Source organism: Esox lucius, chromosome 23 (assembly GCF_011004845.1).
Source record: "Esox lucius isolate fEsoLuc1 chromosome 23, fEsoLuc1.pri, whole genome shotgun sequence".
Lineage (NCBI taxonomy): Eukaryota > Metazoa > Chordata > Actinopteri > Esociformes > Esocidae > Esox > Esox lucius.
Window position 1 is genome coordinate 17,374,779 of NC_047591.1, and position 14,377 is coordinate 17,389,155.

A 14,377-nucleotide genomic window follows, 5' to 3' on the forward strand; every position below is an offset into this window, starting at 1 on the left:
AAGACATTATAGACTTGTTCCCCATGGCACAGGTCACACCTGTCAGGTACATAAAACGGTTGTCCCTCCTGATTGGGAAAAAAAGCATTTTGCCTGAAGGGGGAATGGGTGCCCTTGAGCTCAAGGTAGACAAAGCTAATGCATCATTTCTTTATCTGCAGCATTCAGCGTCATTATTCAGACATTAATATTGCTAGGTGCTTTTAAACAGCTTTGTTCTGAGCTGTTTGGTCAGGTACCTGGTACACTGAATCACCTTTATTCAAGGCTTTAAGTATCCCTTGTTTTGAATTCCGCTAGCAGATGGATCGTGAAACGTTGTGATTGTCAGGTGGACGGAGCAGGTTGTTAATGAAATTACTGGTGCTGTGCAGTATCTTACCACACCCCTTTTCTGTATAAGTAATGGTGGCTTTCTGTTTTACTTTAGAGATTTGTCAGATTTGTTGCCTTGTTACTTTGATTCCTCTCTCCTTTTTAAATAAACTGTTATTGTGCGCTAGAGTTCCAATCTGCCTCACCGATCATTATTTATTGGATGGACTATTGAACTTCCATCACAGTGGCCATGTCATTAAAGTGACTGATCACGTTTGGGTACAAAAGCCAGGTACATAGGCTCTGTTTCAGTTGACTGACAGCATTTGGTATTCGTGTGGTTTTGGGAACAGGGCAACATAATGCATTTGGGAATGGTTTATAAGAGGGTGTTGATGAATCCATGAACGTATCCTGGCTGTGAACGCGACGCATGGAAATGTAGTTGCTCTCAACCTTCATGCTTACCGTCGACTGAACACCTAACGTCCCAGGTGTCTGACACTTTGCTGAGGTCGCCCCGAGAAACTTGAATACTGAGGTTGAAACAATAACAAGGAGTGAGGGTTTCAATCGTTTCCTGACAAGGCAAAAGACAGTGTCATCAGAAGTAAAGCAATTTCAAGTAGTTATTGTTCAAGGTCAATTTCTAACAACCTGAATGGAACGGAGAGGCTAGTGGAGGCACACATAAGGACACTCCTCCACGGCTTTCTCCGGCACGCTTTCTTTTTTTAAACTCTGCTTTCAAGTCTCGAACCACTTGGCCTTCAAAACACAAACAGCCCCACATCTCCCTGTGGTTTAACCAAAGATTATAGTGTCTGTTTCTCCACACGTGGCGGGCAGGGGGGAAGCATCCACTTATTTCCAGAAGGATGATATTCTTTCCCCCTGCGCTGGCTCGTCCCATGTCTACGCACGCGCTCACTTTGTCTCCTGCCAATCTCCCGCAGCGAATGAAAAATGTGTCCCATATCCGTAGATGGGCAGTAATGATCGCAAACCAACAGAGGACAATTCTGAAAGATAGCAGCCAGCGCAGTGATGGCAGTCTTTCTTGGGTTTGTGTGTGTGTGTGTGTGTGTGTGTCACCTTTGTGTGTTTAAAAGGAAGGTTTCCTCTGCTTTCCCTGTGTTTCTGCAGGTCAGCGCCAATAGTTGTGGTATTTGCTGTGTTGAAGTCCTGTCTGATTTCCTCTGTCACGGGTCTGGGCAAATGGCCTGTCCTTTGGTTGCCGCTTCAGCCTCTGTGGGCTCCCTCGCGAAGGGAAGTGGGGTCGGGTGCATTAGTGCTTGTGGCCAGGAGTATGGCACTGGTGGAGAGATTGGACCATTAAAGATGCTTTTCCTAGTGTGGACACGCACATGCTCTCACTTTCTTGCACATACGCATGCACGCACACAGACACACACACACACCTCGAAGACCCTCAAGTTCCCTCAGATTGCCACTCTGACTCTGAGCCTGTGATGGATGGAGAAAGCTGACGCTCAGTGGGCTGTGAGACTGGACATGGCTGGATTCTTTCTCCTTCTGCCTCCCCCCCTCCCTCTCTTTGCTTCACCTCCTCTGGTCAGGAGGTGAAGCGGAGAGAGGGACAAGGAGAAGCACATGTCTCCCCTGGTGCCCCCCCCCCCCCCCCCCCCCCGTACTCTCTGACATCACTGAGGTAGCAGGCCAATAATTGGCTGTATATTGGACCATTTCGCCCAGGGTCAGTCAACCTATAAATTGAATGTTTTTATGGGGTTGATGGACTGTTGTATTGGTTTGTCAGCCTATTGGTTGGTTGTGATTTTGATGTTGCGCTGATTACTATCAGATCCCTGCTGTATCTTGGATATCAAGCCTTGCTGTTTCTGTTTAGAATGTGATATCCCTTATGACAATTCGTCTAGGTTACGTTTTAGATCTTGAATCAACAGTTCTGATGGGTTACTAATTGCATCCAAATCCCCTCCTCGGGGTTTCACTGTCACTGTTGTCTGGTTTCTGAAAAGAGGATAGTTTGTGTTGTCACTTCTCAAGGACATGTCTTTACTTCGCGTTCACCGATCACACCAGCAAAGCTTCGCTGGGAATGCGTTGCTAGGCAACTATAGGATCCTAATGCCTAGCGACAGGTTCAAAAAGTCGCATCGTTCCATCTCCGCTTGATGGGGAAAGTGTGTGCAGGTTTCCCAGCTCAAAATAACCCTGAGCTCCTATGTAAATACTGTATGTAACTTGTTTGTTTTTTCTCACCGGAGGAAAGTGTTATGTCTAAATTAGTCTCCCAACGTGTGGTTGCTCCGTCATTTCTATCAGCGTTTGTCAGAAGAAGCAGGGAATGAGTCATATCTTTCCAACTTCAAGTGAACATTATCTGAAATCATGTTTAACCCTTTGATCCTGGCAAGTCTGCAATGTCGCCCCCTTCCTGTGACCTGGGGAACCGCATGGCCATCTGGAGAGCCCAAACCCATGTGGGTGCGTGTGTTAGAGTCCGTGTGCTCTGACATATCTTAACTGTCTGCTTCTCTCGTCAGGCTGGAGGAGGAGAAGGCCCAGGCTGCATCCTTCGCCCGGGCTGAGGCCCAGACCAGTGTGGATGACCAGGTGGCCCATATCCTGGAACTGGAGAGATCTGCTGGGCAGGAGAGCCTCACCCAGGCCGTCATGAGGGAGAGGATCAGCGCAGAGGATGAGAGGATCCGGGCCCAGCTCTATGTAAGTCCATACCCCACCCCCCCACACACACACGCAACTGCAATCTTTTACCCTATTCTGCCCTTAACCCCGCCCGCCGTCATCCCTTTAACACCCCCCAATCTGCCCTTACCCCCCAATCTGCCCTTACCCCCCAATCTGCCCTTAACTCAACCTACCACTATTCAGTTATCAGCTGGCAAGCTACACATTATATCTGATAACAAAGAAATGTAGTGAGCTACTGTACATTGGCGCTGGCCACTGCGTTGATCAGAAACCAAAAATATATCGACTGACTTTTCACAGCTGACCAGCTGATCTGTGCCAGCTCCTGAGAGTTGATATTGATGTTTGGTATTAGTAGATCAGCTTCAAATATTTTCTCTATGTATGGACTATATAGCTTCATCTTTACATATGTTTTGTTCCATGTGACTGATACTGATGTAGCCTGCCAGTCTCGTATTAGGTCTGTATCAAGAAGTAAGGCATTCTCATGTTTATTCAACTGTGCTAATTAGAGAGGAAATGCATACGTTCACTCAAATGTCAGGTTATTGATTACGCTCGCTAGGTAGCTTTATTAATGTCGGTTGCCACTTCGCAGGGGTGCCGGCACAAATACAGACATGCTCCACTTAGCATTGTTTTACCTGCACTGTCTTTACGGCAACGCGCAAACAATGAGCGCCTCTCAGTGAAAATGAATGAAACCTTGCAAAGGCAAATCAGCGGAGCCCTGTTCTTACCCTTTCCGTGGTAAATAATGTGAAGGAGAAGGTCATCGAAGCATACAGTACCATGGCACCTCATGAGGTTTTGATACACTTCAGGACATTGGTGATCGAAGCATAAAAACCAACCGGGGGACAAAATACACAGAAACCTGATGATTGAAACTTTATATAAAACCCTTAGAATCCTTGCTCTGCGGGATTTAGTCATAAAATGATCAATTGAGAATATCAGCAGTCTTGTTCAGTGTTTTCCAATGACTGGTTTGGCCCATCGATGGGTTGTGGGAGAACGGGCTTGCCAACAACCCCTTGCTCCAGAATTCATGTCCCTAGTTTGGTTTTCCCATGAACTCCTTTGCTGTTCCCCTAGTCCCCAAGTTTCTAGGAACAACATTGCTGTACACATGACATGAAGTAGCCTGCAAAAAGTGGCGTTCCACAAAAGCCATTGTACAACAAGTGTGTGGTGTGTGTGTGTGTGTGTGTGTGTGTGTGTGTGTGTGTGTGTGTGTGTGTGTGTGTGGGCTGTGAATACCAGCGAGACACACTGCAAAAATAGTGGATAAGCTGGTCATGCAACATAAAGTGTCACATGGAAATAATTCTGAAACTACAATGCCAACGGGCCATGCTACATGACAGCCAGTGGACCGGCACTGAGAATGCGACCGCGAGGATGCGACCGCGAGGACCGGCGCTGAGGAAGCGGTGGCCACCTTGCATCAGAAGGAGGTACCAGTCAGCAAACCATGACACGGTTCTCTTTTTCCACCAACATCACTGATTATTGAATGTGTCCTTGAAAAGCAATATATAAATACAATGCATAATGGAAAACCTAAAGTTATATGGACTGATCCTGGTTTTGAACTTCTATTGTTGCCCAAGGTCAGTCAGTTTGGATTATTTGCCAGCCACCTTCCACCAACTCACAACCAACCACCCTTAAACCAACTCACAACCAACCATCCTCCCACCAAGCCACAATGAAGAATCCTTCAGTTATCAGCACCTGTTCTGGTGTTTTCTTCTGTATCTGCCTTTTTGTGGTTATGCTATACCACGTTTAAATGTGATCAGTGGGGTTCATGGGAAGTCATCCTGGTTTTTACTTTCATGCGTGTCTTTCATGCGTGGTGATTGCCCCGTTAACTTGGATCAGTAGATAATATTCCAATTTTCTCTGGATGCGGCTACGCCCTTTTGTTTAACTTCTTTAGAAACCTCAGCTTTTGGGTTGAAACTTAGCAAATGGCTTCCAGGACAACATTTATACTTTTCGAAGGCAGCAAGAGATCTATGAACAGGATTATTTATTTAATTTGATTGAAATTGCAACATATCTGTCCTCTTTTTTGCTTTAAGTAGTATAAGAGTAGAGCTGTTGACAGATGTAGATTGTTGAGACAGTTGTTTCTTTATGAATATTAGTTATCTTGTATTTGATGTATATCCTTGTCGGTCTATAAATGACCAGCCATCAGATTTTTGTGTTATTTGGTGTATTTGTTTGTTTTGTGTTGGCTACTTTACTGATACACTTTAAGCACTTGTGCTAAGCATATGCTAACTTAAATAACCACCTAAACTGTGTAGGAACATCAAAATGGTATCCATCAATTTGTCTGACCTGTTTAATTAGAAAAGCAACCTCTGCAGGATCCCTTTAAGGTCAGTGGGCTTTCTGAGCAATTGTAGACTATAAATCTGTATAATCTTACATATTTTTAAATCAATATTGGTCAGTATTTGCATTGATTTTAGACAATCTCCTTTTTTGCCAATCTTTATTAATGCCATAAATGTTGAGATAGACTGCATACCTGTGCTTGGTAATTGTCAGGACACAACTGGACCGGTCAAAAATTTCAAGAGCCAGTGCGTGTGTGTGTGTGTGTGTGTGTGTGTGAGAGAACATAGCTTTGAGCTAAAATCTATAGTAACTTCTGGACTGTGTTATCCCCCCCAGACACACACCTATATCACCCTGCTGTGATAGAACCCCACGGTACGCTGCATTGCTCCCCGACTGCTGCAGTGAGCTGTTTCCTCGCGGGGGGAGATCAGGGGTCTGTGGGTAGAGACACGCGCTGGCCCCCACGATGAGTGAGAGGTTGAACGTGCACCGTTTTGTTTTGCTGACTGTGGTTTTATTGCATCACAACTTGGATTCTGTTGTTGCGGCGGGTCCTTCTGCCGTCCTGCCTGTCATTGTCCGTTTCCCTCATGGTGCCGTTTGTTAGGAAAGCAGCCCTCATTTTAGTGAGCTGTGGTTTTATTTGCCTTAAATTGCCCCTTGTAAACACCATAGCAAGATGAGCACTGTCCCTCCATTGCTTTGACAGTCTACATATTGTTTCACAACGCACACGCACACACGCACACACCCGACATGCCCACAAAACACATTCCCAAAGGAATAGGCCCTGTTTACAAACCTGCGCTATTGATTATATAGCTCATTTCACACACTCATTGCCGTAATAGAAAAATGAATCATTTTTGGAGCCTAGACTCCATGACACGCCATGATTCCACCACGCCGCGGGACACGGGCATATCAGGGATCCCCTGCTCGGAACGACGATCCAATCGAAAATAAAAATTGGGAGGGGGGCGGGGGGGGGGTGAGAAACTATGTGCCTTAAGCATGAGGAGAGCCATTGTGCCATTTGTTGTCTTTAATTACGTTTATTTTTTGGTGGAGATGGATGGTTGGATGGATGGATGAAGGGAGATATAGAGGGAAAGAAAGAAGTTGAAAAGAGAGAGAGATGGTTAAGACCAGTAATGTATCACTCCTCTCTTTGTGCCTGTTGAAATAATGTCAGAATAGTTCTGTTTGTAGTTTTGTTTGTATAAGCAAGTAGCTCTGCCAACAGGGATGCTCAAATGATAGAGAAGCAAGGCCCAGAAATCTGTCTAGTCATGATGCAAAGAGGAATTCCCACATCGATACTTCCGAAAAACTAGAATTAAATCACAGGGTGTTTCTCAATAGTTCTGGGATTGTGTCGCGCGCGCGCGCGCACACACACACACACACCCCCGCATCACAAACCCACATGCTTATGCCAACACCAAACAATCGCAAAGAGCGGAAGAGCAGGACGCCGCGGAGGTGAAGTGTATGTTCTTTTAAGAAGGTGGGTGTGTGCCGTCTCCCCAGTTTGAGAATTCCCATTGAGCGCTGGAGTTTAATAGATTCTGTGGGGTTATCGCCGAGTCCACGCCGCTTTTTACTCATGCAATTGTCAGTCCCTTTCATAAGCTCCCTGTTCTTTTCAACTGGAAATGGACTTTTCGCTTTAAAAGACAGCCTGGTCGCTTGCTTTCTTTCCTCCTTGTAATTTCTTTGTGTTAACTTCTGGACGGCTGTCTTCTTAGTGGCAACGTCCTCAGGACCTCCCTATTCCCTTCATGCCCCACTACCTTTGACTTAAGCAGTGCGTTGTGAAGGGAATAGGGTGCCATTCGGTGTGAGGCCCGTCTCTCCTCAGCCGCCGCGAACACTTCCCCTACTGTCTTGGCAGAAGTGCGGCGCCAAAAAATGAAACATTTTCATTACCGAAGCATATTCGCTTTCTCGCACGACTCGTTCCATGATGGATATTCAGAATAATGTATAGACTCTCTGGATAATGTATTGCCCATATAACGGTAGACTTGCTGGTAATGAGATTGATATAGTTACAAGCTACATTTACACACAGCGGCACGTGAATTGCTTTCATAAGGACCCCATAACTGCTCGTGCACTGTTTCAACACCGATAAATCAGTTCACTAACTTTTTCCCCCCATGTATGACAAACATAACGCATTTGTAGTTCTAAACTGAATGAGTGTAGATTGTTGTGAAAGAGGACTTAAGTATTTGATCAGAGGCCCTTGGGATCTGTATATCTGCTATGCATAGACGACAGATAGACCAGATGTTCAGAGAATTCTACAAACCCAATTCACTGAAAAGCTGCAATTCTTCAACTCTGGTGTGAGTTGATTCTAAGCTAGGCCATCCCTGGTTTTACTGAAAGTGTTATCATACTAATACAGCAAATAGTGTATATATCTTATTTTTTTCTGAAGAAACTATATTTTGGTTCTTTTTCTGAACTACCAAATGCTGAACTCCACCAAAGTAGGCATCCCTCACCAGTGTGCCTGGTCACAAACCTGGGAAACCAGGGAATCACTAAACAGCTCAATTATCTGGTTGTCTTGTGTCTTACTTAGACAAAATCCTGATACAGGTTTCTTTTAAATGACAAAGAAACACCTTGGTTTCGTTGCACAGCCGTCTTTGGAAGTCTTGGGCTGGGGGCTGGGCCAAGTTCAACGAGGGAAGTCGGGGTAAACCGTCAGCGCCATGGCGTGATTAGGACGCTAGGTGGTCGACCACTGAGTAGAGAAGCAGTTGAATAGGAAATGGAAAGGGGGGAGGAGGAGCGGCGAAAGCGAATAGGAGACTAGTGGGCGTTGAAGCAACCCTAAACATAATGCTGTGAACTAGGCTGGTGCGAGATTCTGCAGTAGTAGTAGTAGTAGTAGCAGTAGCAGCAGCAGTAGTTAGTAGTTAGTAGTAGTTTTGTCTCCTGCGTTTTCTGATCCGGCCAGGTATTGATTGTCCTTCTCATCAGGATGCCGGTCACGTTCCTGCGGTCGCTGAGCCCCTATACAAGCACACACAATGGGAGAGGTGCAGCGTGCTCAAATGCTCCCCGTGCGTCCATGTAATGGCCACAGCGCCGGGGCATTAGCCACAGCAATTACACCGCCTTCCCGGACAACTGCTCAGGTGGCCGTTTGACCCTGAGAGGTCTCACGCGTGTCCGTATTCCCTGCAAACTGCGTGGACGTTCTGGCATTGAAGGCCATACAGACTCTGACAGAAGAGGTTCCTGGAAGGTCCATCAGGGATCATTTCTTTGTGGTGGCAGTAGATCTATTTTAGGAACTCCATGAGAACCTCTTCTATGAGAAGTTTTCTGATGTTTTTAGGGGTTCTCCCACAGTTTAAATGTGAAGAAGCCTTTTCTCAAGGAACCTTTTCTGGTATTTTAAGTGTCTCTGAGAACGGTGATTAATGGCCATAGATGGCTGTTCTTTTTATGTTGAGTGGAGGGGGTCTCCCAGGCTCAAAGAATTCCTGTGATTTTCTCCAGATTTGAGGATCTACAGACAGGTGATAGATTAAAGGAAAAGATGAGTTGGTCCACGACAAGCCGCCAGAGCCGCTTCAATGTGTCTTGGCAAAGATCCTATCAGTCTCTGGACTGTTGGGTTGAGATCTGGTGACTGAAGTAGCCATCGCGTATGATTCACATCATTTTCATACTCATCAAACCATTCCGTAACCCCTTATGAACTGTGGATGGGGGTATTGTCATCTTGGAAGAGAGCCAATAATGAACCCTCCTCTTAGATCCTTTCCTCTGGGCAACTTGATCCAAAATCCTTTTCAACTGGCCCCGCTCAGCATTTTCCTACATGCCACAGAGCATGGTGGTATGTTAATTGTTTAATTGTTCGAGCTGCAAAACTGCACGGAAGTGCTTGGATTCGTTTTGTTCCACTGATTTATTCTGGGGTTTGATTTAATTTGTCACCCATCTCTACGTCCGCAGTGCCCACCTTCTTGTGCCTCCCCTGTATAACTGTCTGCCTCCCCAGAGGTGTGCAGCTGCCCGCCACTCAAACTGACCCTGTCAATTGACGGCGGTAGGCGGTAATTGAAACCGGGCAGAGCCAGGCATTGTTTAGTGTTCGCTCCACAGGCAGCAGGCGTCTAGCTGAGGGAACATGTGCTACTACTTTAGCTGGGTAATATGCCTCTGTGTGATGGCTCGCATGTGTTCTGCTAGACAGGTTGTGTGTGTGTGTGTGTGTGTGTGTGTGTGTGTGTGTGTGTGTGTGTGTGTGTGTGGAGTTCCACAGGGCGAACATGAATAGGAATGGTTCGGTTAGAATAAGCAACATCTTGTAGACTTTTTTTTTTTTGCTGAGGAAACGATTTGTTATTCAAGTGGAACTTAATGATTGAGTTTCCTTGGGCTTTTAAGCTTTTAGCAATGACATTATTTTTTTGCCAATCCGATAGATAAAAGGGCATTCTTGAATGCTTTGGTTAACGGTGGGTTGGTGGAAGGAGAAGCGTTCTTTTAGCTTCCGCTGTCACTTGGAGAAAATCAGCATGCTCCTTGGTGCCTCATGCTTTCTGACGCTGTGTCAAGTTTGTTGTGTTAAAATGCTCTGCTAAACTTCCTGCTCTTTACACTTGAGTGGAACATTACTTACAAATGGTGGTTCAGCGGTCCATATTCGATACTTAGAAATAGATTCACGCAACATACAGTGTCTCACAAAAGAGAGTACGCCCCTCGCATTTTTGTAAATATCTGATTTTATTTGTTCATGTGACGTCGTTATACCAGCTCCGAGATGTCGTCAGGGAGGTGTGGAAGAGGACTCCATTGGAAACCTGTGAAGCTCTGGTGAACTCCATGCCCAAGAGGTTTAAGGCAGGCCTGGAAAATGATGGTGGCCCCACAAAATACTGACACTTTGGGCCCAATTTTTACATTTCCTCTTAGGGGTGTACTCACTTTTGTTGCCAGCGGTTTAGACATTGATGTCTGTGTGTTGTGTTATTTTGAGGGGACAGCAGATTTACACTTTTATACAAGCTGTACACTCACTACATTACATTGTAGCAAAGTGTCATTTCTTCAGTGTTGTCACATGAAAAGATATACTCAAATATTTCCAAAAATGTGAGGGGTGTACTCACTTTTGTGAGATACGGTATGGTTTTCTTGCCTTTGCCTTGTTTTTCTCCCCAATTTTGTGAAATCCAATTTTATCATAAAGGCCCTGTTTCAGCGCCACGACTCCCAGCAGACAGTCAGTGTAGCGATATGTCTTCCTGGAGTACCCCGAATGACGTTCTGAATGTTATCACGCTGATCGCTCGGACTTTGTCTTTTTGCCAATATCGGGTGATCCCAAATGCCGGCTGGTCTTTATATGTTTGTGTGTCCCTATAGCGTTGACAGAATGGGAGGTAGGCACCGAGAGGTCAAGGTTGAGATCAGCGTGAATAAAGCAGTGGAAGTGTCATTTCGGCCCAGACGTATATCACGTCTAATGAGGCTTACCCAAAGTCATTGCACTTGTAGGTTTTATTGTAACGGATTTATCTTCCCTATAAATTGCTGGTGCACAGTGAACTGTTTTGATGCCGGACTTGGTGAGTGGGCAGACGGGCACTCGTTACCACCTGAAGCACCGCTTGATGTGTAGTAATTGTTTGACAATCCTATGAAAACATCATGACTGTTTGAGGTGACACAACTTACATTACAAATCTTTTCTAGGCTTTACGGGTTCACCGAGTTCATACTAACTTAGCGGGGATTATGCTGCATGTTGTAATTCTACAATTATACTAATAAATGTAAGTAACCTGTCAAAATGTCAGTCTACTTCCACAAAGCTACTTGGCTAATGCACTTTCGTATACTTGAATTATGCTGTGAATGGTGACAAATGAGGAAAAGGGTGTTGATAAAACACCATCCAATATAGGTTTCAGTGTTTCGTACCTTTTCACATCTTGTCCGTCCGTCTGTCTGTTTCTGTGTGTGCTCCTTAATGAAGTCATAGACTTTGACATCCCTTTTTTACTTTTCACCAGTGTCTCGCTCCACGGAGTCCCAAACTCTCAGAACAACCAATCAATCACGAGCCACATCATTCCAGTCAGACACAGGCCCAACCCCAAGGCAGACATTTCAATCAAACCCACAGTCATCAATCTTCCGCACTGCGGTTCAGAGTGGCCAGTGGCAGATATGTGAATTGTCGAAAAGACGGACTCCCCCTCGCAAAAGCCCTCTTAAGAAACTGTAAAATGGCTGTGGATTTCTCGCCTGAGTTAAGAATCCGAAGGTGCGACAACAGGTGTTTTAGTTTTTTTATTGTTTTCCTCCAACCCATCGCTTTGATGTGTGACGTGAAGGAACTTGAGCAGTGGTTCATTTCCTGGCCGCTATTGAAAGGCTCCTCTGAAAAGAAATAAAGAATGAAGTCTGGGGATTGTCAGGATATCTGATATTTAGCATTCTAAACTCCCATTGTTGTTTATCCTCCCACTGTGATGAATGGACCACGGTCTGTTACTGTTGCCATAGCTATCACAATGTTAGTATTGATTCGAGGTGGTGGCGGTCTCTAGCGAGCCAGCAGTAGCCAGGACGTATCTCTGCATCTTTGTTCGTTCTGCCCTATCAATATAACCAGGCTTTAATGGGAGTTGGCATGAAGTCCTATCTCCTCTCACTAACAATGGGGCTGAATGTAACGTAGAACGTCTGCTGTCCCTGTCCTCCTTCCTCCCTCAAGTCCGTGTTCTCGCGCTGCCGTCTGTGTAAAATCTACCTATGCTCCCCCTAAATGGGTTTTCATTTTAATGCACGGCGGGCTGGAAAATTACTTTCGTTATGCTCAACTTTTTAAGAGAACACCCCCCCCCCCCCCCCCCGACCCCCCCACCCACCTATCGTCTCCCCTCTCTTCCACGCAGAAAGGGATGTCTGCAGCAAATGCCCCCTTTGCAGAAATCTGTTTACTTGAAATGCTGTTCCGTTTTAGATACAGCCGACTGGGCCCTGCTGATAATGGAGGACAATTTAATTTCCCTGGTATTAGATGAGACTTGCTGGGTTTTTGAATTGGATGGACTTGTAGGTGGTGTTTGAAAGATTTTATTTTTTTAATAATTATTTATTTTAAGTTTCCACCGGGGAGCGAGATAAATCCGCGGAGCGAATCCACCTCCGTGCCTTGTCTAGTTTGAAGTGAGATAAACACAGGAAATAAGACTACTACTATAATATATACAAGTGGTAAACATGCTCTGCTCGCTTCCATCTGAATAGTCCGTCTTGTGACAGGCTGTCTCCGTAAATAGCCATAAGTGGTACGCTACATTTGGTTCTGGGCTCCCGGGTGAGAACGTATCTTTGGCTACCATCTTGAAGTGTGGATTCCTCAACCTTGTGAGGTGTGGTCGAGTGTAGAACCTGAGGTCAGGGTTCAGCTGTCCAGCGTTACAGGATTGTGTCCTTCACAGCACAGTTGGTCTGTCCCTCCCTCTGAGGGATGCGTGGAGTGCCTCCCCTCCTGCTAACCGGCCTCTCTGTAACTGGGACGTTCATGAGGTTCATGTGTGAGTGCCTGTCTCTGTGAGTGCCTGTCTCTGTGAGTGCCTGTCTCTGTGAGTGCCTGTCTCTGTGAGTGCCTGTCTCTGTGAGTGCCTGTCTCTGTGAGTGCCTGTCTCTGGGCGTGCCTGTCTCTGGGCGTGCCTGTCTCTGGGCGTGCCTGTCTCTGTGAGTGCCTGTCTCTGTGTGTGTGTGTGTGTGTGTGTGTGTCAGTGTGTCATTCTCTGTTTCTCTGGGGTTGTCTTTTGACTAGCCATTACTCTGCCCCGGTCCACTCCGACGTCCAGACTGTGATGCCCACACGTGGTGCCCGTATTGGGCCAGACAAGAGGTTGAGCCTAATTGGCGGGGCCTGTGGCTGGTGCGGAGGGAGGCGGGCACGGCGGCCTCACCACCGACCGCTAATTGGCAAGGCTGGCTGCCAGCGGCGGGGAGCTGAGCTACGGCCAGCTCGGATTGATGGATGGATGCAGGTGTCAGGAAAGCTGCTTTCTGACTGAGCGCTTGTAAAGTCAATTTACAGCCTAGGAAGCAACGGCCGGCAGTGGTGTCGGAGACGTTGAAAGTATTTCCAAAAGCCTAGACGAGTTCTTTTGGAAACTTTCTTCTTTTTCTTTTTTTTTTGTCGCAGAACCGGAATACGGCATTGCCCCTGCTGGAGTAGAAAGGTGTCTGGAAATAGTGTGGTGTGTTGATATGTTTACCGTTACCCTGTATTTCCTGTCGTAGGCTGATGTTGTTGTTGTTGGAGGGTTATAAAGGCGCTCCGTGTTATCATTCACAGTTTGCATGCAGTGAAGTAGTGCTGTCCCTTCAGTCATATTCCACTAAATGAATGGTGCTGGTCAGATGGAGGACTCTGGAACCCAGATGATTCGCTGCTTTTTATGTTGAAAGTATTTTCTTGGATAGGTCTTTCCTCCAACCCTTCGATTTGAGAAATAAATACAAATACATACAATCACGCCTATGCTTGTTTTTACAAAAATGTATACTAGAATTGCCTGTCTCCCCCTCTCTTTCCATTATGTCTAAAGAAAGTTGATATACCTGTCTGTGTATATATTATGTAACATATTTATAACCTACCATTGTTAAAAGTATCGGTGTAGCTTAGTGGCGTTGTGTTCAGGTACATTGAGACGAGTCATTCTGACGTTATTTTCATTAATATGATTCCCAGAGTATCATCTTTATTGCTAAAATAAAATAGGATGCATACTAATTTTACAGATGGCCTAACAAACTGTCCATTGACCATCAATTCATAAAACAGGGTGATGAGAAAAAGGCTGGTTTTGGGAAAGATAATGGTTACAGAAATCGGATAGGCTTCTATGGACCTGTACACCAATATGAGTCAAGCTGTTTTGTTGGGCACCTATTGACCCCCAAACATTTGGGCTGC

At 45.7% G+C, this 14,377-nt stretch overlaps 1 protein-coding gene across 6 annotated transcripts in view; it reads left to right on the forward strand.

Annotated features, from left to right (window-relative positions):
* Nucleotides 1-14,377, forward strand: part of chchd3a (coiled-coil-helix-coiled-coil-helix domain containing 3a) — a 78,133-nt gene that overhangs the window by 25,601 nt on the left and 38,155 nt on the right. For all 6 annotated transcript variants that reach the window (XM_029117055.2, XM_029117058.2, XM_029117057.2 and 3 more), the window contains one exon: nucleotides 2,850-3,030. In XM_029117055.2, coding sequence (XP_028972888.2) covers nucleotides 2,850-3,030 — 181 coding nt within the window. The remainder of the gene's footprint in view (nucleotides 1-2,849; nucleotides 3,031-14,377) is intronic.